Source organism: Nothoprocta perdicaria, unplaced genomic scaffold (genome assembly GCF_003342845.1).
Source record: "Nothoprocta perdicaria isolate Ctin4 unplaced genomic scaffold, notPer1 scaffold_8, whole genome shotgun sequence".
In the NCBI taxonomy this organism is placed as follows: Eukaryota; Metazoa; Chordata; class Aves; order Tinamiformes; family Tinamidae; genus Nothoprocta; species Nothoprocta perdicaria.
The window spans coordinates 7,002,889-7,028,599 of NW_020456087.1; the positions used below are offsets into that span (position 1 = coordinate 7,002,889).

At 43.6% G+C, this 25,711-nt stretch overlaps 2 protein-coding genes across 2 annotated transcripts in view; both read left to right on the plus strand.

The window, feature by feature from the left end:
• The window catches only part of KIAA0391 (KIAA0391 ortholog), a 32,974-nt gene extending 22,309 nt beyond the window's left edge, over positions 1–10,665 (plus strand). The window contains exons 6-8 of the mRNA XM_026051831.1: positions 7,337–7,485; positions 8,100–8,295; positions 10,297–10,665. Coding sequence (XP_025907616.1) covers positions 7,337–7,485; positions 8,100–8,295; positions 10,297–10,428 — 477 coding nt within the window. The 3' untranslated portion in view covers positions 10,429–10,665. The remainder of the gene's footprint in view (positions 1–7,336; positions 7,486–8,099; positions 8,296–10,296) is intronic.
• Positions 10,666–14,015: 3,350 nt separating this feature from the next.
• Positions 14,016–23,862, plus strand: PSMA6 (proteasome subunit alpha 6). The gene is made up of 7 exons (XM_026051770.1): positions 14,016–14,177; positions 17,202–17,296; positions 18,081–18,162; positions 18,422–18,577; positions 20,450–20,628; positions 22,514–22,608; positions 23,677–23,862. Exons 1-7 carry the CDS (start codon positions 14,102–14,104, stop codon positions 23,732–23,734), a joined length of 741 nt encoding a protein of 246 aa, XP_025907555.1. The 5' UTR covers positions 14,016–14,101; the 3' UTR covers positions 23,735–23,862.
• Positions 23,863–25,711: the final 1,849 nt, after the last annotated feature.

Here is a 25,711-nt window from a genome sequence, read left to right on the forward strand (position 1 = left end):
CCTCTGGTCTGGTAAAAGCCACGTGTGCATGTATCCATGTTAAGGTTCTTTCTTTGTTTCCTCACTGCTGAAATCYGTGGTCTGTTTTCCCATGTTTCCACCTCTGATGGGTTTGTTGTTGTTTGTGCCATTCTACTTGAAGCCTRTTGACTTGGGAGTGCAAAAGTGTAACCCTCAGGATTGTGAAAAGCTTGGGTGTCTCTGCAGAAGCTCAGGTTTGAGGTGCCTTGAGCTGTCCTGTAAGACCATGTCATCCTCACGCCTGTGCTGCAGGAGCAGCCAACTCGCCCACCACGGTGGCACCTTTCCACAGAGAACACAAGTCCCTTACTTTCTTAACAATATGTGAACATGCTATGGTATAGAAATGGGGGATGGCTGTTTCCTAAACTTCCTGACCATGCAGACGTCAGGCTGGCCAGGGACACCGTGCAGACATCTCTGGAGAACAGGAGTTGGAGCCAAATTGTTGGCATCCTTTGAGCTGTCAGGTTCAGACTTACAAAGCTGATTTCGGTCCTGCACCAAGTTATTTCTTTCCTATGGAAAGGATTGGTCAGGCCTGAGCTTTCGTATTCACAACATCCCCTAGTCCCTCCCCTCCCTGCCCCAAGATCCTGCTCGTGTTCTGGATTTTTAAAACTTAAATGTAGCTGCTGGCCCAAGCAGTGAAAGTCTAAGACTGGCATAGGTGCATCCAGTTCATTTCTTTCAAAGAGCTGGCTTTTATCTTCCGTCTAAGAGAATTAATGCTGTCATTTCCTATGACCTTAAGCAGCTGTGTACAGCTAGGACAGGAACAGTAAAAGAGCAAGAATCCCAGCCTAGCATAAAAGAGAGCAGACCCCTGAAACTGCAAGTGCATTTGGGAAAATTCCACTTACTGTCTGTGGCTCTGCTTAATTTCAGTTCTCAGCCTATGTATAAAAAAGTAAAATCATATTCCCTCTCATTTTTGTATAACTTGCTGTCTCACAAACACGGAGACAGTGTCTGCGCAGTGCTTAGTGTGACGATGCACTAAGAAAATACTGTTCAAGAAGCAGTGGCATAGGGRTGAGAACGAAGGTTGCTGCTGATATATGGAAACACTGAGGTGACACTTCCATAGGTGCTTTCAACCTTAACATGTTTAGTTTCCTACTGTGAAGGATTGATACCAGTAACTTACTTTGTAAATCTCCAGGTTGTGGTACAAAATAGTAAGTGTACAGGAGGGCTTGGGACTGAAAAAAAAAAGCCCATGTAAGGTGCTCCATGAATACTGTCAAAATCTTGATGTTTATTCTTTGTTGCAAGGGGATGAGTAAGAGGAGAGATAATAAAAATATACAACAATTCTAACTACATAGGAAAAGTGTCTCAGGAGCTTCTCTTCTCCCTTTTATTATGACACAAGTAGAAAGGACGTTTAGGAAATTCAGAATTCATGAAAAGAGGCGTATTTAATAACTATAAAATGTTAAATTCTTTGCTATTATAACTGGACGGTACTTAATGGACATTCATTAATGGTTAATTGCAACTCAAAAAAGCCCTTRTGCATCAAGTATGGGACAGCTTAGGTGAGAGTTAGCATGGGAAACAGCCAGTCCCCCATTTCTATACCAGAACATGTTCATGTATTTTTAAGAAAGCTTCTGGGATTTCTTATGCCAGCTTTTTTTCCTCACAGGCAGAGTCAGGCTGTAAATTAATTTCAATAGCCAATGCGTAAGGGGCAAGAAAGAAGTGAGCCAAGGTTTAAAGATGAAAATAAGAGTAATGGAAGCATCTGGTACAAGTYGCTTTTAAGAGGCAGGATACTGGCTTGAACAAGGTTTTCTTCCAGAACAATAATTGCTAAGTTCGATCGTGCAACAGGTCTGGAAAACTAGTCAGATTTCTTTGATGTGTTGAGACATATGGCTTGAGACGAGGGTTAAAAGACATGCCACAAAACAGAGCTTATTTATATTTGGAAGGACTGTTGTGCCGTGATTTAGTGGTTCTACCTGTGCAGATTGACTTTCTGGATTTCATAATAAAACTTAAAAGAGCAAGAGATTTGAATCACCCTCTTTCACTGGAATTCCCCTTCTTTAGGTACAATATGCGGAAAAAAGGGTTTCATGTATTTATTTAATTTATGGTGCTGTGTCTAACTGTGAGGAAAGTTTTTCAAGAAGGGGAAAATCCAAGAATGTTTATTGTTATTAYTGAAAATGCCTTTAATTTTGAAGAATTCCTCTCTTGGAGAAGAGCACAGTATGTATTTAAAAACCTTAACATATGCAGGAGAGGCTTTTTGCCCSTGATATTTAAGAGCTGCATTCCAGAAAAATCATGCTTTCACTCCCAGAAAGACCTGAGAGACACAGGTGCTCAGTCGTGTTTTCTGAGAAACTGTCCCAAGGAGAGTGGTTTTCATGGAGGAAATGTCATCTGAAGCAGATCACTTTTAGAACTGATGAACTTTTGAGACATGTTTTCTTCCATACCTACATCTTCTTATTGCAGCGTGTTTCTTCTGAAATTAACATCTTATATTCCATAAATTGCTGTCCAGAAATAACAAGCTGCTGATGTATATGAGTGGGGTTTTTATGAGTAGAAGAATGTCTTTTGGCAAATAGCTCATGAGTTCAAGGCACTTTCAGTTTTTCAGTGGATGTGGCCCATTCTGTGCATCGTTCTCATTGTCCCCTTTTGTGCTTCCTGCATGAAGCAGTTCAAAACTCAAGTTCTAGAAGAAGGTTTTGCTCAGAAATGCAGAAACAACCTGTTTACCTGCACACTTGGACCCRTACTCAGGTGAGTAGGGCCTTTGTGGTCCCTCTCCTAAAAGCAACATCAGGAAGTTGGTTCATGGGGGACACAGGATCGTGGGCTGCCTGTTCAACCTTCCTGTCCCTCAGATCCGTGCAGCCRTGTGGGGAGGAGGAAGCCCGGCCAGAACAAACCAAGAAGGGGCGCACGGCCCCTCGATTATCCCCGGTGGCCCTAGCGCGGCGGTTTCACCCCTGCTCCTTCCCCTCGCCAGCACAAATCTTCTGGGGAGCGTAAGGTGCAGGCTGGGGAAGGGAGCAGCTTTCTGAGTGGAAGCCAAGCAGCCCAGGACCCCATTTCAGGTGCTTGGCCATGATGGCTGAGGCATACGAGCATTCTTGAATTCCTGAAATCGTGAAGAACGTGTGCTTTACATGTAACAGGAGAGGAAATTTGCCGTATCACTGATTTTTTGCTGCAAATATGAACATATCCTAACTTCAGCTGTTGCCTTTTCAAGCTGCTGCTTTGGATTTCAGCATCATCCTTTTTCTGCCACTTTTGTTCCTGATTGATCGTTGCCAAGCCACAATCGGTGAATCTGYTTGCATGTTTAAACCAGTCTTAGAATTTCTTAAGTGACTGGGAAAGAAAGTAGTATAGTAAGTGGTTAACACGTCATAGTTTCCTTGTCACCAGGAGACTCAAACTGTTGCTRTAAAACAGAATTTTTTGTGACTGAGGCGCTCGGCCGGCTCTGCAGTGACTTTCAAAACCTTTCAAAACTGAACCTTCACAAAGGTTCAGTTAYGCAACTGAATAATGTTCTGTGTCCAYGTGTATTTCTTGAATTGTTGCAACAGTCAGAAAGAGTAGCCCATCACTATATAATAATAGCAATATCCCCTCTCTGTTTCCTCTGTAGCTGTCGCTTCAGAGTTCTTGTCATTGATCGGCTCTGCTAGATATCGTCGTGACCTATTTTCTTTCCTTTCTCATTGGCTGACCTTATGCATCTGAGGAAGATGAAGATGAAAACAGTATCATTCAGAAAGGGACGAGTAAGAATGCTTGCACTGATGGATGCACTGCATGTACAGTCTGAGATTAAATTCTTGAGATCTTTCAGTGTTGTAATTTGAAAAGCCAGAAATCCAGCACATCCTCTAGCTCCTATCTGCCCATCCTTCATGTCACTTGTACTTCCTATACCTTGTGTGACTGCTGCTGTCATGGAGCTGTGAGAAGTGGCGTTGCTGATGAGCRGTTTGCATGGTGTGTGTTGCATCCACCTGAATCATCCCAACGGTAAAGCAGGATACAAATCGGATTTGCTTCTGTGAAATTCCCAGGCTCACTGAGAAATTACAACCTTTCCCCTGTGCAAGCAGCACCCCCACTTCCCTCAGCAGCTGCCTGTGTTCTGGGAAGCAGCCTCATGCTTCCCAGGGCATCCCTCTGCTCCCATGCACAGCAGTAGGCAACAGGGTCAGGTTTCTGAGCTTCCTTGTCTGCAAATAAGTAGAAGGAAACTGAAAAGGCTGAAACTGGAAGTCAAATGCAGGCTTTTGTGGAGAGCTGAGTCCTTGCGTGGCCCGCGAGGCTCGTGCTTGTGCTCGGCCTGCAGAGAGCAGTCGTGCCCGCTCTGCGCTTGTGCCCGAGGTGGCTCTTTCCTCAGCACTTCCCAGCCACGGGCTTGGTGGCAGGCAGCACCAGCAAGTCATAACAGCGGGTACTAATAGCAGGAGCTGCTCTTACTGTTGTTGGCAGGTATCTGACCGAGGAGTGTTTTACTTTTAGATGGCAGTCAGTAAAAAGAAACGCTTAGAAAATGACTCATGTGCTTTATTAGCAATAAGAGCAATGTAACGTGCAGGTTGCCCCTTCCCGCGTGCCGGAGCTGCGGCCCGGGCAGGCCCGGGGGCTGAGTCACCGCGCAGGGCGTTCCATGCACCACTGCCCCGGGGATTCCCGGCGGGCAGGTGTTTCCAGTAACATCCAGGGAGATGCAGGAACATCCTTGGAAAYGGCGGTGTGCCCGGAGGAGGTGACTGCCAAGTGAGGAGCCTGCTCTGCTCCCAGCTCCTTGGGCGAGGTAGTCGTTCATCTTTTTATGCACCTGTCAAATGGAGCTGGAGATGCACGTTTTCCCTCAGGAAAGTATGGGGGAACGTAGTGAGTTTTCACCTCACAGTTTGCCAGCACCCCGCTCCCGTTTCCAAAGATTTGTGTCAGATGTCTTGTGTCTGAGCATGGTTGTTTCTGTGATGTGATGTGGACAACATAGCCCTGCGAGGAGGTTGTGTCAGATCAGCTGAAAGAAGGATGTGCTTGAGATGTGAGGGCAGGAGCTTGATGGTTGAGGGGAAATGCCATAAAATGGTATCACTGCAGAAATGAAAAGGAACTTGGTTCCTGGTGCATTCTGTTATCTCTGGGATTGTCCCAAGGAGAGAACTACTCAGGAAGCCCCTGCTCGGGGCTTGTTTCTCCTGCCCCATCAGGCTACTCTTCATGTCCAGTTTTTATTTTCAGGCTTCTTAAGGAGTTGCTTACATTACTCCTGATTGATATTCCTTTGCAATTTTATTCTTTACGTGAAAATGTATACGCAGGGAGTAGTTACACTTCTAACTTCTATTGCATCAATGCAGTTTGTGGCTGTCAGTGTACGTATTTCAGCATAAGAGGAAATATAGTTTTAAACCCCTTGGATTTACAGGCACAAATTATTCCAGTGTCAACCAGATACAAACTGAAGATATGTTAAAATCAGTACAAGCTGGCTTGTAGTCCRAAGCAAAGAGCTTTTGTGTGCAAGTTTGCTGCTAGGTCATGGCAGTTTGAACAGACAGTTAATTTAAAGGTAGTTGAAATAAAATATTTTTTATTTCAGAATCAGCATTCACAAAGAGACTTGAAAAAAAGCCATAAAAAGTGAGATTAACTCCAGTTACATTGGTGCCATTTTGTTACTAGACCAAATCTAAATTTTGATTTTTTTAAAACAAAAACAAGGAAAAAAAATCTGACCTGTGTTATAAAGACAAAGAGAAGATTAATCTCACTAATTTTACACTGTAGTCATCTATGAAGTAAGGTAGTTATGTCAGTCATGGAGCATTGCAGCTCTAACAAAATGAAAAATATATACATATATATATGTATATATGAGATTATAGGGGAAAAAAATGTTGTTTTCAGCCCACTTTATGCTACCCAAGAGCAGATTTCTTTTCCTGAAAGTCATTGCTTATGTTTCTGCTTGAGCAGGAATGATGTGAATGGCAAAAAGTAGCAACACTTGTGGCCTGGGAGCTGGTGTCTAAGAATAGAAGCTGCAGGGTCGCTGTTGTACAGAAATGGTAGCGTCCACGAGAAGCATCTGGCCCTGCGTGTTATAAAACTCAAATTCCAGTAACCTGAAGGAACTGCTTCTCTGAAAGCTTTGCTGAAAAGCCTGGAAGAGGCCTTGTTTAATGAGTCAGCTTAACAAATTTGGTTTCCCTTTGGACCTTGCTTCCAGCCGTTKGCAGGACTGGGCCAATGCGTAAGAGAACCTGAAAATAAAATGAAGACCTGAAAATAAATCGGTGAAATGAATTAATGAAGCAGATTGGGCTCAGATTAATGGGCTTAGATGAACCATTCAACAACACAATGTGCAGGGGCGTTGGACTGGATGACCTCTACAGGTCCTTTCCAGCCTTAAGGAATTTTTGATTTTACGAAACCTCAATGCTGAAAAAATAATCTGAATGTCAGTTTTCCCGTTATTTCTCAAGACCCAACCGTGTGCTTCCCTCAGGATCCAGTTTCATGGATGCGAAGCCTGTGGGCAGCCAGACAAATGGCGGTTGGTGCCGACCAGCTCCATGACGCCACCACAAAGCCGCTCCAAAGGCAGCAACCCRTGGGCCATGTCAGGACGTGGGGAGTTCCGTGGGGTCTGTCCGGCATATGGGGGGCTCTGTGGGGTCTGCCTGCGGCCTTGTAGGCCCTTGGAAAGGCCAGGGGGGAGCTCCGCACTGAGGGCCCGAAAGGCCTTTTGGCCTTTCGGGCCCTCAGTGCGGAGCTCCCCCCTGGCCTTTCCCATGGAGCTGGTACTTCCCTGTGGACAGCCCAGCTCAGTGCAGTTCTGCACTTCACACCCTAGATGGGGCTGGAAGAGAGGGCTGGTCGAGGGCTCCCTCTTCCTTGCTCCAGTACCAGCGGAGGCTTCGCTGCAGAATCCCGTCYGGGCCTATATAGGGCTCAAATCCAGAGGGATTCGCGCTCCTCTGAGCTTTGGAGGYCCCCACGGAACTGTGAGTGAAGTCGTCTATGCAATTACAACCTGCAGGAGTTGGGAAAAGGTTTATAATAGCAGTGCGTTTTCTCTGTGTTTGGGAGTTGCTTCCCTTAATGGCTTTGTTGTTAGAGGGCTGTATTAGAGTTATCCACGTAAATTGTATTGCAGGAAAGAACTGTGGGAAATGAGGGCGTGTTAGAACTTGTGCTTTTTGATATGCAGATGAAAAAAGTGTTTCCTGACGCTCTGTTTTCGTAGAGCTAAGAAAACCTTTGGTTTTGCTTTGTTTTTCTGCAGCTCTTTCATGCTATCAACTGCCTGGCGAAGGAGAACGTGCGGTTGCTTGTGCTGGGCCGCAAGCACATGCTGGTCAACTCTTCAAACTGGAAGCAGGACGTTATGAAGGAGATGCAGAATAAGGCAGACTTYTTCTTTGCAGAAAATATGTAAGTGGAAGAAAATGGCTGAACTTAATAGAGATCAGCTCTGAATTGTGTGCGTTTTAAAGCAATATGAAGAGCTGTGGGTTTAAGTAGGATAATTCCAGGTCAGTATATGTCAGAAAATRTRCCCCTTGCCCARTGTGCTTCAGGAACTAATACAGGTTAACTGTTGCATTAAGACTGAATATCACCATTTAGAATCCTACTGGCTATTTATAACTTTTTTTTAAATCAATTTATCATTTTTAAAATCAATTTATCAGTATGTTTTTATTCCAAGTGCATTCCAAAATTTTTGAGGGGAGTGCCATTATTAATTTTAGAAATTCTATTTCCCACAGCACTGTATTGTTAAGTTTGGTGGCAAAAACTACGCTGCTATCAATCAGTGATAAAACACAAGAATTTTTGTAGCATCCAATTAATTTTTCTTCCCCTCACTAGCTTTTAGTGCATAGCAGTAGGAAGAAATTATTTGTTTTACTGGTGAAGCTAAGTAGTGGAGGAAATTTTGAGTGTTGCTGATAAATAAATCCCGGGCAAGCACTCGATTCACTCCCTGCAGTGCAGCCGGTTGCTGCCGCGTGCCTGACGTCTGCCCTTCTTGTTTGGTTCAGCTCCGAGGACGACACCTTCCTGCTCTATGCCACGCTGAGGTCGGGCAAGCACTGCAGGTTTGTCACCAGAGACTTCCTGCGGGATCACAAGGCCTGTCTTTCCGACAGCCTGACGCGGCGCCTCTTCCGTAAGTGGCAGCGTGGCCACCAGATCGTGCTGTCCYCTTCCACAGAGGGAAAGCGTATGAATTTTTTGGTAAGTTATGGGCAGCGTTCAGAGAGAGCACAGAACGTGCTCGCTAGGGACGTGCACAGTTTCACACTCAGAAAGCAGGAGGATTCCTGTTGATGTCTAACAAGTGGGTTTGTACCCATATGCTCAAAACTCCCAGTGTTGCTGAAAATGCACTGTGTTCTCAAAGCCTGCCACAAACTGGAAAATGAAGTAATGCTTAAAATGATTAAAATCCAGGTTTTTTTTGTGTACATGTAGGTACGTTTTTGTGTATACAAATYTTTCCAGATCAGTAGAACATATGTGCCAATATTTCTGCATTATGTTTAAAATGTGGAAATATCTCATTCTCCTCTGCAGAACTATTATTAAATACCATATTTCTAACTGTATTCCAATTCCATTCATCTTTGTTTTAAAGAGTCAGTAAAATATGAGTATTTCAGTATTCACTGTAGTATTTCTTTAACATATTTTTAAGGTTTCATGCAGTGAAGGAAAGACCAAAATAGTCTGATTCATAGTCAATATTTGCCTGTAGATGTGGCACCTTTCCAAGGATAAGAGGTTTATCTTAGCACAGTACTGTAACGTTTTGTTTAGGAGACAGCAGTCTGTGTGAGCAGTTCATTAACAAGGCTTCAGCCATTCTAAAATTTTTCTAGGGATTGTCAGATTCATTACATGATATTCAAGATTATACRTTTTTCTAATGAATGCTCTGTCGCTGTTTTTATGAGTAATATAAGACTGCTGTGCCTATGCAGATTCATTTTCTTGTGGCTCTGAAGTTTTAAAGTAATATTTACTGCTGCAAACATGCTATAAAGACCACAGCTTATGACAGCCTTTCGTGAAGTGTCACTAGACATGTGCCTGTCTGTGAATCTGAAAGCCGGGCTACCTGCTTTGCACAGCTTCAGCTGCACCTCAGTTCCTGCTTTTGCTTTAGCAGAAGGAGTAGTTTTCCCATCTCGGTTCCTGCTTTTGCATGCAGGGCTTTTCCAGGCATAGTCTGGGTTATTCCAGGAGCGCTAGTGGGGAAGTGCTGCCACCAACATGTGTGTGCAGTGACAGTCTGTTCTGAAAGTTGGGATGGGAAACCAGCCAGGCTCCTTCGGCACTCGTGTCAGGCGCGATGGGCTGCTCTACCTGGAGCGTGACAGACCCACAGAATGGTTTATTACATTTGTTAATAATATTTTTTTCTGATGGGACATACTTGAAGTGTTAGTGATAATTCCATTTCTGGMATCACCTGAGCACAGGGCAAATCAGTGCTGTAAGGAGGTGCACAGGAAGAGCAAACACAAGGTGTCGTTAATTCAACCTTGATTTTAGGGCAAGCACACAAGCTCCACGTCCTGATTTGATTCCTGTATGATTTCATTGAACTGAAGGGCCAAAAGGAGGAGAGAAGAAAAAAAAAAAAGTCAGTTTGCTCTTTCTGGAAACTTAATGTGTTATGTTCAAATGATTTTTATCTGGTGGATATTGAAGGCRGAATTTGAACCATTTATAATGACTCCAAGACCGCAAACTACTAAAATATGTTTCCATTTTTCCACCAGTCTTTCCTAAGATTTACAAGTTGCTTGCTATTGGAAAATAAATGCGAATTTGGGGATTGGATACCRTCATGTTTGATCTGTATAAGCATTTTAAATGCACAGAAATGAAAAGCAGCCTATACAGATGAAAGGAAATGGGGAGTGTGGGTCATGGTGCAGTTAAGAAGACAGAAGTAAACGGAGAGGACCTTGAAGTGAGCTGAGCAAGGGCTGCCCTCGTGCTTTCGGGCTCAGCAGCACATCAGGCTGCCTGAAGGTGTTTGGTGTCTTTTGTGATAAACACACCTGGTATAAAATGTTCAGGGAAAAAATCAAGAGTGAAAATGTGTGGCTGAGCAGGTCCTCAGCACACAGTTATTCCTTGAAGCTGCTGCTTTGTAAAAGTTGATGTCTAACTGCTATTTTAGCAATACATTGTGTAAAATGATTTTTCTCTGTCTTTATCCAACAGCCTGCTTTCAACTACGACTGTGTGGTACAGACTACAGGTGATACATGGCATATTCCCTATAAAGATATGTTTGAGGAAAAATACTCGTATCAAGTGCCAAGAAAATGGCTCTGTCTCCAACAGAAGCAATGAAGAACGGACTTGTAAAAGCCAAAACCCAACTTTTTATCAACTCAGCAGTACAATTATGGGATTAATGGGTGAGACATGTGGCCGAAAAATGACTCAGTCGTTGCATTTTGTCAAAATTATTGCAGCAGTGAATCTGTTAACATTGATGGTGGATCATTGGGGATGAATTTGATCCATTGTGTCCATCTTTCCAGGCCATGTCTTTCAGAAGTGATTTGAATTAAAATGTATTTTTCCTTGGAATTTCAGGTTGTGTTTCTTTTTTGCTGACCCTTTTCATCTGCACTAAAAATCATAAACCCTGTACTTTAAATAAATCACCTATGACTTGTCAAGTACTTGCAAAATGTCCTGCTGACTTTGCAACCATGTTGCACCGTGTGTCCCAAAATTGCTGACTGGGCAGGTGCTATTCACTGTTTGCCAAACACAGTTCTAGTCCTTAATAACAACATTCAAGGAGGTTTTATTCAGAAGAATAAGGACACGAGAAGAATAGGAAACCCTGTGGCTCTTTTAGTCTTAAATGTGCTGCTTCTCAGAGGATTTCACACCTCTTGAATTGTTTGCTTATGTAAATATGAGAATTTTCTAAATAGAAGTTAATCCTAGCTAGAAATTCATTACAGAAAAAAAAAGCCTTAATTTTGGAAAGACCAAGAAGAAAATAGTATATATTACAGGAAAAGTGCTCTGAGTTATGATTTGTAAATGTAAATGGGAAAATGGGAATGTAAATGGGAAAAAAAAAGGCATTTGTTTATTCAACTTATCACCTTTATGTAAACCCCTCTGCCCAGAAAAATGGATGGAAGTGCCCTGTCTCTGCTGGAGGGTCGCCARCTAGAGGGCAAATGGAGGTAAAAGCAGCCTTCTCCCCTATTCAGGAAAACAATTACCCCCAGATATTAAAATTGTTCTATTTTTAAAGGAGCACATAGAGACACCATGTGCATCCACAGCCCTACTGTGCTAACCTCCTTTTTTTAACTATATCCAACAGCCAACTTTTTCAGCTKCATGCCACCCATTCGTATGGCTGTGCGCACTCTCCAGAGATTCCCTTCTGGCTGAAAATACATAATTATACCAGAATAATTATTTGCATTTTCTTCAAGATGTGGGGGAAATAACATTGCTTTGCATGGCTGTTTGTCTGGAAAGAGATCACTGAAAAAGAGACTTTGGAGACAGCATGAATATGAGGATTTCCTTTGGACTATTTAAAAGGAATTCTAGGGGATTTCACTGGCAATAAACCTGCGGGCCAAACCAAAACAATATACCAGCAAAACTACTGGACAAAAGAAAACCATATAAGGTGACGAGAAGAGGCTTTGAAAACCTGTGCTTACAGTGGTACAGTAAAAAATTAAGAATCTTTGCTAGTCTTSATTAGATTGATGGGTCCACCCCTCGGCCACAGCAATAGTTTGTGAATAATTTAATCTCCAAAGTAATGGATTTTTATTTATTATGTTAAAAAGATCTCAGAACAGTCTTTCTTTGTAATCCTATAACAGAGACTCTGACTAATGTGGTTGATCAGATGTGGTGAATATTACATCAGCAATATTTATTGGTTGTTTTTCTGAAACAAATCCGTATTTTGGTAGTCAATTACAWTGCTACACACATGAGGAAAACTAAGCTATATCCTGGGAGCAGTATGACTCCTGCTCTGTCATCCCTGTGGTATTGAGTAACTATAATCTAACGTTGGTCTGAGTCAAGTATTGACTGTTAGAGTCATAAGATTTTCTGACTCTGGTACTTTTTGGCAATTGGGCTGAGTGTTAGATAATTCCTTCCATTTTCCCATACCCTTAATGTCAAGGGAAAAAAAAAAAACTGACATGAAACTCCATTGTTATAGTATGGAGCTTCCAAATAAGGAAGGACCACTAGACTGAGTCTTTAGGCTGAGTCCTTGGCCTAAATAAATAGAAAAGTAAAAGGTGACTAAGGGGAAATAAGATAGATGTCTTTACAGTCACAGCTGCTTGGGAAGGGGTGAATAGGGTTCAATCATTTGCTGTCTCTCCCGGCACAAGAGGAGGCACCAAATGAAGCTGGCAGATGGAAAGTTCAGATAAAAAGTGAAGTTTCAGATGGAACCACACGTGCTGAGCAGCTCACGCTGAGCAACAGCATGTCGTGGGTGTAAGGAGTTCACCTGAGTGCAAGGGGAGATCAGCAAGTTCATGAAAGAAAAATCCTCAAGGGTTATTGAACCAGGCACTGTCTCTGCCTTGGGAAGCCCCTTCCAGCTGTTGGAGACTGGGAGAATATTCAGCATGAAAATGTTTAATTAAAGGCTCTCTTCATGCTCTTCTGTGGGCATCTCGAGTTGGAGACAGGGTAGCGGGCTAGGCAGCCCTGGTAYAGGAATTTTTGCGTATTTACGTTTTCTGTGTTGCAATGTTTGCATCACAGCTTCAACAACTTTACATCTGCCTGCAGAGTGTTTCCCGTATTGACCAAATTTGAGTTGTGTAATACACAGCGAGACGGTTAATGTTTCCATGGCACTAATAAACAACAAGAAGTATTGGGAGAAATTAAGAAAAGCACGATTTTAATGCATGAAACGTTAATACGATCCAAAATGCTTCTGCAGTCTGCTCTTTCAACACAGAATAAGTTTGTCAAAATAGTCCTCTCTTAAAACAAAAGTTTCAGTATCAAAGCAGAGCTTGCCCAGCTCCTTTACAACCTGACTTAAAAAAAAAAAAAAAAGTTTCCCCACAAGGAGCAGGGGAAACCCAAGACGCTGAAAGGCAAAAAGCGCAATATTCACGTGCTTGAATGTGGGGATTTCCCTTTGCACTGGGCACAGGCCGAGCGTCAGTCTAACGCAGCTGTAGCAACAATACACAAATAGTATCTTAAACATCTTCCTTTGAGGTTATGTATTCATTTGCCTTAAAATTATGTCCACTTGGGGGAACATGTGGAACCGTTTAAAAAATCTGTGTGCACTGTGTTTCTTGAAGGTCTGCACAGCTCGTAGTGGTACGCTTCTCTTCAGTTTTCTGGTATTTTTGTGCGTGTTCTCTAAAACATCGCGACCTTGAACGTGCTTGAACAGTTTTCCAGATACCAGAGACCATCAGCTGGTGTCTGAAAACGCACCAGAACCGGGAGCGAGGGGCGGCACCGGCAGCCCCAGGCCCGGCGGCTCCGTGCGGCTGCGAGATGGCGAGCAGCCGCCTCAGCCCCGGCCGGGGCGCGGGAAACGAGCGCGCCCCCTGCGCCTGCGCAGTAGGGCAGCGCGGGCCTCCCCTCGGCGCCCGGCTGCGCATGCTCAGCAGCCCCAGCCTCGGCGCCCGGCTGCGCATGCTCAGCAGCCCCCGCCTGAGCGCCCCGCTGCGCATGCTCAGCGGCCCTCGCCTCGCCCCGCGGCTCCCTGGTGCGCATGCTCAGAGGGCCGCCCCGAGGCGCCCCGGTGCGCATGCTCAGCCGGACACACACACGTTGCGGGCGGGGAAGCGGGTAGCGGAGGTCCCGCGGCTCGGGCATGCGCAGTGGGGGCGCCCCCGCCGCGCGGCATGACGCTGCAGGAGCGGGGCGGCTCCGCGCCTGCGCGCGGCGCGCGACCCGGAAGCGCTCCGCTGTGTGGCCGGTGTGCGGGTAGCGGTGCGGCCTGCACGCCGTGAGCCCCGCGGCCGCCATGTCCCGCGGCTCCAGCGCCGGCTTCGACCGCCACATCACCATCTTCTCGCCCGAGGGCCGCCTCTACCAAGTGGGTGAGTGCCCGGGCCGCGGCGCCGCCGAACTGCACCGTCACGGCCGGGCCTGCCCGCGCCGCCGGCTGCCGCCGCTGCCCCCGCGCCGCTGCATGGCCGGTGGCTGCAGCCTGGGCTGAGCACTGCTRCCGCTGGGGGAGGCTCGTCCCGATAAGCTGGGGTGGTGGCTTGGGGAGGCTGAGCCGTGTAAGAGCCGAGTTATCAGTGTGGTTGTGCTCTGGAACAGCAAGCAGTGTAATTTCCTGAGAGAAAAACAAATAAACAAAAAAAAAGCATCAAAAAACACAAACAAAAAAAAAAAAAGCTTCAGTGCTTAGAACTGCCTGTCCCTGGTTGCCCAGGCCAGAACAAAGCCGGGGAGGTGGCCGGTGCCCGAGCGCTGGGTGTGCAGCACAGCACGGCCTGCAATGGGCGCAGCCTCCGCCTTCTGCTCCGCTGTGGCCCAGCCTTGTGCTCCCCTGCAGCTCCCCGCAGCTCTTACCCTTTTCACAGYGTACCCAGTTCCTTAGAGCCCGAGCTGCCCTTCCACAGAATGCCCTTCAGCAGCCTAATGAACCCGCAGCCCGGGCGGACGCTCGTGCAGGGCGCTCCTGAGGATCCCACCGCAGGGCTGGATGATTGGACCAGATCATCTCCARAGATCCCTTCYAACCTTAAGCATTCTGTGATTCTGTGTATCGACTGAATGCTCCTGCTGGTGGTTTCCCTGGTGCTCGCGGCCCAGCTCCAGCTGTGGAGCCKTGACCACATGTAGTCCCCCCAAGGGCTGCTTTTGCATCTGCCCTTGAGTTGGCACCAGGGGAAGAAGGAGGTTTGGTGCAGGAGACTTCATGCACGGGCAGTGCAGTGACAGAATAGCCCCTTCTGCAGAGATCTAGGGAAAGAACACTTGTGTGCAGGTAACACAGGCAGAAAGCTGCTGTAGCAGCTGCCTGTGCACAGACACTTCCTTAGCAGCTTTACTGGTTAGGTTTGTGTTATGCTTCGTAGGTAAACCTTACGCAGGTAGCAGGGCCAGCACCTTCTCATGCAGGAGAACAGGGGTCAGGGTGTCCAGCCTTGCCCTGCCTTCAAAACGTGCCGGCTGCTGCGCCCAGCCYTTCTGACCAGGTGTCCGTGAGGTGCTGCTGGACGGAGCTTCTGCRTCTGGTAGTGAGAGGGAGGTCAGGCTTGGCTTTCCACCTGGGTGTCGGCTGGTGTTTAGCCATGGAGCTAACGGAGGGGAAGCCCCCGTGTCTTTTACCCGTGTCACATACACGGTAACATACACGAGTGTCCCTAGGGAGGTCCCCAATATCCTTCTCCATGTGCTGAGCACTGAGTAGGTAGGTGCCTGAGGACTGACATGGAAAGATGTGGAACTTTAAGGTCATCCTAGAAGTTGGAAGTTCTTCCCAAATTCTTCAGGAGCTGATGAGTGTTAGTTTGAGACACTTTTGCACCAGATCTGTCTGCTGCTTCCAAAGCACAAGAAACTCATACGTCTTTGGAAATCCTTTCAAATTAGGAAGGTAGCGTTTGTTTTGCACGTGCAGTTCTCATTGCTGTGCTTGGTATCCCTGATAGCATCATTGTTTTCATGCCATTGGTCTTCAGAGGTTTTTCTTCTAAGCCAAATTTGGAGGAGGTGAAGAAAATGGTTATGTAGGAATAACTGTAGTGTGAAGTATTTGGGAAGTTGTAGAGGGCTCCTGTTATTGGAAAAAAGGTATATGGGATTTCCGAAATATTTACATTTATATATTGATATTTACAGGCAGTCTTAAATGGCCCTAGTAGTTCTTTGACTTATCTTTTTGAAAATGACTTAGGCTCCTTATGGTAGGTGAGGGGATAGGGATGGGCTGAGAAGGGACCGAGCCGTTCGTGGGGCCGGGTGCCCGGCCCAGCCCGACCCGACCGGCCCGGACAGCGCCGCTGCTCCCTTGGGGACTGAAGCTGCAGCTGGCGGGGAGGAAGGGAGAGGGCTCCCTGTGGTGCTAACAGAGACAAAGAGGTGGCCTGAAGCAGCAAATACAGGGCTGTAAATMCGTGGTAATCAGCCCTTCACAGCACTGGCTTAGCAGGTGGAAAACTAAGACCCTGCATAGCAAGCTCTGTGCGAGCGCGTGGTAGCGCTTTCTTTCTTGATTTTTTGGCATTTTTTTTTTTCCTACTTCCAGTTTATCCCTCTCCTGTTCTACGGTCTTTTTCATGGATTTGAATTCAGTTTTTAAAACTGCTGCTTTCTTGCTCCCTTTACTCTAGAAGACTGTTTTAGCAGTTTGCTCTGATGTTGGTTAGACTTGTTCTGTCTTTGGTCTTATTCGCACAGCTAGCGAAACCTTCAGCTACATTTAGCTAGTGAAGCTCTGAGCGTGCCACATACAGCCACATGCAGATTCCTAAAGGACTGGAGAACAAAGCTTTTGGAAACGTTTTTCCAGGAAACATTATTGCAAAAGTCACTTCAAGTAAAACTCAATCAGTTACATTTTCCGAAATTGTGCTGTTCGCAGGACATGTGGGCTGATTTCATCTAGAAAGTGAGGAAAAACACCAAGTCAGTGTTTGAACATCAGGTCAGAACAAGTGATTATAAAAGGCTGAAAATGTTGCAGCAAGCAAACATATTTAATTCCAATCTTATTACAAGTTAAAATATAAAATTCAGTTTTTATTTATATCAATATATAAAGTGACATTCTGGTGGGTATTAATGCTTAAAATAATAAACTTCTGCGTTTCTTCTGATTCAAAACAAAATTCTGATTGACCGAAGAGACAGGCTTCTAATAAATGTGTGAAGGAAGCAGTGACTGTGGTTCTGTGAGGAGAGAACGGCCTAATTCCTACTTGAAGCCTCTGTTGTGTGTGGTACCAAAGACCTCCAAGACACAAGGTGCTGCACAAATGCCTTGGTATTAAGAAGGAAATGGAGGGTGCACTGCTGAGTGGGATTCCTGTGCTGCTGAGTGGGAATTTGGGGCGCTTGTACCAATATCTCTAGTGCTATTGCTGTTAACTTGTCTGTCTCGTTCCCAGAATATGCTTTTAAGGCGATCAACCAGGGAGGGCTGACGTCAGTAGCTGTTCGTGGGAAGGATTCTGCAGTAATTGTAACACAGAAGAAAGTACCTGTAAGTACTTGGAGGTGCTGGAGGAAAGGGAGAGAAAGGTGGAGGTGACGCTCCGCGACACTGGCCCTGTGTTTATTAATGCTGAGATACATATCTGTTTGAATACCTTATTCCTGGTGGTTATTCTCATTGTAATTTTTAGCTCCCCTTAGGTGTTAAAACGTTGTACATTTTGTTATCCCCTTAGGTGTTAAAACGTTGTACATTTTGTTATCCAGTGACATTGGATTGGTTTTCTCTATAGCTGACAAAGGGATAAAGCTAAAATACAGGTTAGGGCCAGGCTTACCTTGCTACGGGTAGCTTAAAAGGGATAGGTTGTCCAATATCAGATGTTTGTTTGTTTTTTAATTTCTCTTCTTGAGTAACTCCTGCTGGTAAAGCATTATGTCAGTAGCACAAMGAACAGATATCCATGAATATGCCAGCACAGTTTATTGCTCAGAAAACTGGAGGCTTTTTGTGTTTGAAAGCTAGCATGTGATTTTTCCTGTGTCTCTTCTCAAAGTTTCCTCCAAGGAAACAGTCTTCAATTCTGTTGACCATAGCTTAGCTGTCAGACTCTTCCAAATGTTGAGTTTTATCCTCATCGTTCTCCTTTTTTATCTTTGTCTGCCCATACCTTTAAATAATGGAGAACCCGAAAAACATTTTTTAGCTTTAAGTAATAGGTTCTTTAGGTCTCTTTTGTACATATCAACACATCAAGAATCTCTTATTTATCTARTTATTTATTTATTAAAAGCTAGTGTTTTCTCTTAGAGTATTTCTACTTCTTCTTTAGGACAAGTTACTGGATTCCAACACCGTGACTCATTTATTCAGAATTACTGAAAATATTGGCTGTGTGATGACAGGAATGACAGGTATTTAATTCCCAGTCTTCTAAAGCATCCCAAGTGTGTGCTCTGTTGTAAGTTTGTTTGTTTGCTTGTTTTTTTTAAATAAATTTGCCAACTTTGTATCATGTAAAACTGAGCATGTGCTCTAGGAATTTTTTAAAATTAACTTGGATTTGGAGAGCTTGTCTAGTTCTGAATGTGTTGACTTGAAGACAGCTTTGAGCGGGGAACTGTGCGTGCAACGTGGTGGGCACTGGGTGAAGTTCACGCTGCTCTTGTGTAGCTGACAGCCGGTCCCAGGTGCAGCGAGCCCGCTACGAGGCCGCCAACTGGAAGTACAAGTACGGCTACGACATCCCCGTGGACATGCTGTGCAAGAGGATTGCAGACATTTCTCAGGTCTACACACAAAATGCGGAAATGAGGCCACTTGGTTGTTGTAAGTATGAAACTGCCCTCTCAAATCTTTTTCTGAGTTTGCAATTGCAAATATGGGACTTGCTCGACCATCTTTCAGGTTGTGTAAAACAGTTGGTTGTAACCGAAGGGTAAGAGGGACCGACAGCTGAAACACATAGTGTTGGAAGCATCAAAGTCCTCATTCAACAATTCACTTGAGACTGACTTTAAAGAAGTCTTTYAGCTTCTTTAAAATGTTTGTTACTATTTCACCTTCATTTTACGGGCCCAGCCTGTTTGCACTGTGCACAGATGCTTGAGAATGGAAGTTGCTTCTTTTACCAGTGTTTGTGAAAGGTAAAAACCATTATTAAAGCAGATATATGAAGAGTGAAATTTGGCTTTGTAGATTTTATGRTTTCTTTTTTAAATATGCTTTACTAGCAAACACTTATGCAGCAGTCCTGCTTTGTCGTTGCAAGTGCATTGTAAGGTGACAAAGATACGTGTGAAGCTTTCTAGGTATTTGTGGCTACTTTCAGATTTAGTGGGGGTGGGGTAGTCGAGGGGGATTCCAATTTGTTCATTTTATTCACAGCCTAGTTTAGAATGTACTTTTTAGGATGTCTGGAAACTGCCTGGGAAACGATCTAATGTTTCCTCAATAACTGTTTTGCTCAACATTCTCTCTGTTTGGGTGGGAGGCTGSTGTGTGACTTTAGTTTTTCTTTTCCCAAGAATATTTTTAGAATYGATGAATCACTTCTCGTAATCGTAGGCACCCTTAGTGCACACTAAGCACTTCTTAGTAAAGAAGTAACATTTGGGGTTGCACCACGTTTTGTGATGGGCCAGTTTTCTTATGCTTGTAACTTTCAGGAATAATCGTTTCTTATGTCCCTTGGCATTCCCCGTGCCTCGATAATGCTGGAAAGTGGTGCTGGGGGGTGCTTTAGTTTTGTTTGGTTTTCTTGGAATACAGCAATACAAATTGATGCTGCTTCTCCTTTTTAGAAGAGTTTTCATTTGTTTGTTTTTCAATTTTATTTTTCCACAGCAGTTATTCTGTTAATTACCAGGTGTTAGCTGCAGCTAGTGGTTTAGATAGTGGCTGTAAGCATTAAGACCTTGATCTTGCTCTATGTTTTGGTTTTTTTTGTTTTTCTCTTTTTTTTTAGCACATTTTGATCTTGAAATATTTTTAAGGTGCATACTGAGATTATCATACAACTACAAATCTAGAATTATAGTTGAGCATAGATGCACTTCAGTGTTGTGACAAGTTTGAATTACTTGAAATCTGCCCAACTTGAAGTCACTAAGTCAGATGATCTAAAAGATTCCATTTTCTTTTCTCAGATTTCCCTTTTCTATTTTTTTACAAAAAAGAAATATGAAATTGATATAAAGGAGGACTTGTCGGGGTTGTAGTCAAGATGTCTAATTATTTATAAATGTTATAAATTAAAAATAAATCATATAAATTATTTATCATTAGATGTCCCTAATTATTTGTAAAGCTGCTTTCTGATGAAGAGTGTGTCCTAATTGAACTATTGTGTACATTTTTTGAACATTGTGCAGTGCACAGGATGTTAAGTGTGGCTGTGTTAACCTGTGCTAACAACTTCTGTATTTCCTGACTTTGTGGTTCTCTAAGCATGGCAAGAAACTTCTCTGCTTTTAACGAGTGCCCTTGTGCGAACGTGGCATGAACCTAGTTGCACTAAAGCGAGCTGCTGGTAAGAAATAGCAGCTTAGAGGTGACAAGGAGGTTGCAAGTCTGTGGATTAGACTGGTTTGCATAAACATGTCTCTGTGCTCGTGTGTCTTTCACAGGAGAGAAAGAATTTATGCTTTGTTCCTAAGGTGAATGAGATTTTATTAAAAATCACGTCCCTGTTCCTTGAAGGTATGATTTTGATCGGTATCGATGAAGAGCACGGCCCGCAGGTGTACAAGTGCGACCCGGCAGGCTACTACTGTGGCTTCAAGGCCACGGCCGCAGGAGTTAAACAGACCGAGTCGACCAGTTTTCTTGAGAAGAAAGTAAAGAAGAAATTTGACTGGACCTACGAGCAGACGGTCGAGGTAGGCAGCTCAGGGGGAGCGAGCTGTGCATGGGGCTGTGACACAGGGAGTGCAGCCAGGCTTTTCCTCTTGTCCTGCAGCTCGGTTTCGCTGCCAGGCCAAATGCAGCCATTCCCACTGGAAAGCCTTTTGARGGCACCTGGTGACTCTTCAGGTGGAGCAGCCTCATCTGCTCTTCCTGCCCCTGTGTTAGCTGAGAGGGATTCTGTGGGCACCCGCTGTAGCTGGTGGTGGCACCCTGTTTTATAAAGCTGGTCACTGATTTTTTTTTTTTAAATAATTCTCCAGTTTCACTTACACAGCAGAGGTTTGTATAAACAGCCCTATTCAAGGGGCCGATTATCCTGTCCAGTCTTGTTCTGCAGTCCCAGTGTTGAGTTTCGTGCATCACAAGGTCAGCAGTTGCAGTGGGCTCTGCTAATGCACTCTGCACTCTGCACACTGCTAATGCAGTGAAGTCAAACGGCCTGTTGTGTTGAGGTGTGTGTGAATGCTGTGCAGTTCAAGAACTCCAGCAAAATTGCTTCTGGAGTCTGCATTACTACAGAAGCCACATCGTATGCCTAAAAGGGACAATAAATACCAATTTCTGCAATTTGCTGGTTTCTGTAAAAGAAGATCCTGAGCCATTTAAGTGCTCCTATCATGTTGAAGTGGAACATACCATGAATTCCAGGTTCTTTTGGAACCATTTTTCTATCCTGGTTAAATAATCCTCAAACTAAATGTATTTTTGTATCATGACCTGTTTACACTGTACGCATCACTTAGATGAGGGATCAGAATCGGAAGCAATTGAGCTTTTTTTTTTTTTTTTTTTTTTTTTAATTCATAAAGCTTCCGTGCTTATGGAGCAAGTATTTGCTTGAAACCAAGTTCCACAGGTCAAATCCTGGATGCATTTGTGCAGCTTTTTGGGTTTGTAAGAATGCTGAACTTGTGAATGTAGATCAGATATTGTCCCTTTAAAAGCAGATGGCGACAGAGAGAAGCCAGTCTGCTGAGCAAAAGCACTTTGRTGTTTTTAAATAGCAGTAGTAGTAGTGCTCTGTGGATAAACAAACTCTCACAACTCTGCTTCCATGGAGTCTTCTGTTAAGACATCTGCTTAGTCTCATTCTCAAAGTTTTCAAGTCTCCTAGAATTCCTGCAAAATCAGTATATTATGGTATAGTGAAAAACCTTAGTAAGGTTTTGTYGAGTGCTCCGTACTCCCCAAATATTATTACTCATAGAGTTAAGTCCCAGCATGTCAGAGTAAGTGTTTTGACATGCACCTGGCTACGTAGCTGTTTACAAAACTTCCCTTTGTGCACGCTCATCACTCTGTGTGTAKCTTCAGCATAGTATTACAGTTCTGTTGCAGCATTAAGTAGAGAACACTTTTAAAACAAATAGTGGGTGTTTTTTTATGGGCGGGGAAAAAAGTCAAGTTAAACCACAATTAAATGTAGCATTTAAAATGATTAATGTAATTTTRATTTTCAAAATGAAAAGCCAGTAACATGCAGCACACATAACATACTCTAAATGATTCTGGATTGTACTGGTGATGCCTGGTTTGTTTTCTGTGTGGCAAACATGCTCTGTCTTTGGACCCAGGGGGTTTATCTTTTGTTTTCTCCCTTTCCATTTCCTCTCTCCTTTTTTTCCCTGCTAAGAAAATATATTCTTAGTTTTTTTGTAAATTGAACTTTTTAGGGAGAGACCTAGAGAGGATCTATATCCTCTAACAAGAGAAAACTTTGAAACTTTACAGATGGTGTTTTGAGAGGGAAGGCAATAATTTACAGTTGGAAAGAAGAGTAGTTGGATGCTAGGTCTATATAAAAACAAGTGGTCTATTGCTTTGTGCCTAATAGTCTGTGCTTTTGTCATCTTTCAGACAGCAATAACCTGCCTGTCTACTGTACTATCCATTGATTTCAAGCCCTCAGAAATAGAAGTTGGTGTAGTTACTGTGGAAAATCCTAAATTCAGGTGAGTGATCAGCATTGCTAAAGCTTGCTCTCTGTTTCTCTGGTTAGGTGCAGTTAGTTTTAGCTCCTTGTGTAATAGTAAAGTGGGAAAAGGAAGGAAATATCAGAAACTGTATGCCCAGCCCTCTCTTGTTTCTAACTATTCAGTTGGGTGGTGATAAAAGAAAATGGTTAAAAAAAAAAAGTAGCACAATGTGGAAATGGAAGTTTCCTTCGTATCTTTTAAAACCAAAAAAGGGTATCTTTTAAAACCGAAAGGGTTTTTGATTCAAGTTAAGTTACCGTGAGTCTAGGTGAGTTTTCATATTTAAAAGACTGAAAGCTTTAGTTTGCACCTGTATTCTAGAGTGCACCCCCAAATCACAGTCATGGCAACTCATGCAAATATTTTTATTTCGAGTACATTCCACCAACTGCCAGGTTCTCCCCGAGCAGGAGAGGAAGAGGCGCGTGTTTTATACCATTGTTACCCGTGTCAGTGGATGAAGGGGCTCTTCAGAGCCTTGGGCCCTGCAGAGGCAGCTTTCTGAGTGGTGCTTAATGTGTACAAGCTGACGTGGAGGCGATGGGTGCTTTGGTTTAGGATGATAAAATAGCAGAGCATTTTGGGGGAAAAATGCTGACCTGTAGGGTAGAGCTGCCCCTTCACCACTGGTGCAAGGCACTAGRGCTAACTTTGTGCCAGGCTTTATCTTCCAGCCCTTGTGTCCTTCCTGGAAAGGATGGGTAACACCCAGAAAGGAAGGCTGTGAAAATCTGTGTCCCCACTGGAGGGATCCTGCTAATTACCATGGCTTTTCTTCTCCGCAGTCCCAGGCTGCAAATATACATTACTCAAGAGGAACAACCTGTTCTTTTTCTCCCTTTGTTACCCCTTTCTCTCTAGTGCCTTTGATGCTCTCAGTATTTTCCAAGAAGAATTGGTACGTTGGCCTGTGGCCTGGCAGCAGTGCTTGAAAGCACTGAAAGACGCATTGCATAAAAACTTGTTACATTAGCTTGAAATATGGGAGCGCAAGGGGAAGACTCATCAAAGCTCTTTAAGATTTCTTTTTTGTTGTTCTTTTAGGATCCTTACAGAAGCAGAGATTGATGTGCACCTTGTAGCTCTGGCAGAGAGAGACTAATTAGCCTTCCCATTCCCATTGTCTGGGTGCTTCTGGCCAGGGTATTTGGTGAAAAGAAAACACTTGTTAATGGCTCTAGATTATGGGTTGAACACAGTATATTCACTCTATGATGTATTTTACTCTGTACAAATAAAACAGAGGTTTTTGAAATAACTTGGTGTTTTCTTTTTTCTGTAACTTTTTTTTTTTCGTTTAACTTTCAATGCTACAAAATTGTTATTCAAAGCACTTGGTCGCTTTGAAAATTTCCGTGATAARAACTTGCCTTTTAGCTGTATTTTAAGAAGAAAATTATGTGCAGTCTGAACGACATGATTCTTAGTTCTGTATCAGATATGTGGTATGTGTGTTCTAAGATAATTCTTACATGTCAAGATACTCACTTTTTGCCCCAGGACTGAAAGGCTTTTAACTTTGCTCCTTTACATAGGAGGAAATGAAAACCTCAGTTTGCTCAGGTTTGAATGAAGATGTAGGAGAGCAGTTGAAGGGGGGACCAAAATCCCTTCAGACACTTTTTTTACTTCTTTTTTCATCAGATACTGAATTTAATAGACACCACCTGCTACAGTTAGGCCATTCTAAAGCTAACATTTTTATTTAGGGAAAGACATTCTCTGAGTGGTGCACTTAGGAATTTTGGTGGTTTATCATCCACCTGGTTTGAGGCTTTGAGCAGTACAAATATTGTTGTTGGGCCAGGGAAGAGCCAGAAGGTGAAGTCCAACAAGAAGAATGTCTTTGAGAAGCTGTTCCCCTTACTCGGAAAATCAGAGATGCCAGGTTAGGAGAAAACATATGGTGGCAAAAATTGAAGTCAGGATGCAGAAAATGGCATTTCTCTTCTGCTGAGGATTTCTGCGTCTGCAGCAAAGCTTGAGGTAGGGAGGTTTCGGGAGGAGACACTGAGGCAAAAAGGAGGAGGGCTGCCCAACACCTTGAAATACCTGGAGGTGAGTGTCATCTTGAAAGACAGCAAAGCTAATATGACTTAGTGCCTTAACATGCATTCCTCTGCCTTGCTGCCCCTATATTGGCTTTTATTTCTTGAGATTGTCTTTTTTTTTTTTTTTTTTTTTCCCTCCCTTCTGAGCTCTTTTGGGAAGGCTTCACAGGTTTTCAGAAACTGATTGCCTTTTTTTTTCTTTTTACTTTTCAGTTACAGCCCGCTGAATGTGTATTAAGTTCTTTGTTAGCATTGTCCTTTATTAAAGCAAATATTGCATCTCCTTTACTGCATTCTCAYATGATAACTGATTTGAGATTGTTATTTAGATGTCTGTTATGTGCTTCAAGCACTGAGGACTGTTGATTTTATAATAGCTACTGAATTTCTAGTAATGCTTCCAAATTTCATGTGTCCAGCATGTCAGATACTATAATATAATACAAGGAGGCTGTGCTTTCTTCTGGTTTGGGGTTGGTTATCTGAGGATTCTGGGTTTTATGCAACCATGTCAGAACAGCAACAAAAAAGAAACATTTTTAAAGGTCTGGGTGTTTCCAAGTGACAGCTGATTTTCTGAAACTCCCTAGSATCTAATACATCAGTTGTACAACAAACTGGAACATTCACTTTGCTCTTAAGCAACTTAAATTAATTATGTATAAAAACATGGTTACGACTTGAACAAAAGGAAGAGAGCAGTCGGGGAGACGTGTTTATTGCAGCATGTTTGCATAACGTACAGTATTAAGACTCCCTGAAACACCTTTTATTGTAAATTCTGGAGCTTGTCCGCAGTTGTAAAACTCAGTTTTTCTGAGAATGGTCGGTGTCCATGCACACCTTGTGCCCCTGCGTGCATCACGTCCCACTTAGGGTGTAGAGCTGATGAAGTAAGTCACCTCTAGTATGCTGGGAATACTGCTACAAATTTAATTTTGCAAATTTAAAAAAAAGATGATTTTGGCTTTTTTTTTTTTTTTTATGTAGGTGATTAGGATTTTTCTTTTTCAGTCAATGGGTTCTGT

What these genes read in the sequence shown, in the direction of transcription:
- PSMA6 (XM_026051770.1), top strand. Translation starts at nt 14,102, where the DNA reads ATGTCCCGCGGCTCCAGCGCCGGCTTCGACCGCCACATCACCATCTTC. An exon ending in TAACACAGAAGAAAGTACCT is followed by an intron (nt 17,297 to 18,080) that starts GTAAGTACTTGG and finishes CTTCTTCTTTAG; the next exon opens with GACAAGTTACTGGATTCCAA. An exon ending in AATGAGGCCACTTGGTTGTT is followed by an intron (nt 18,578 to 20,449) that starts GTAAGTATGAAA and finishes TGTTCCTTGAAG; the next exon opens with GTATGATTTTGATCGGTATC.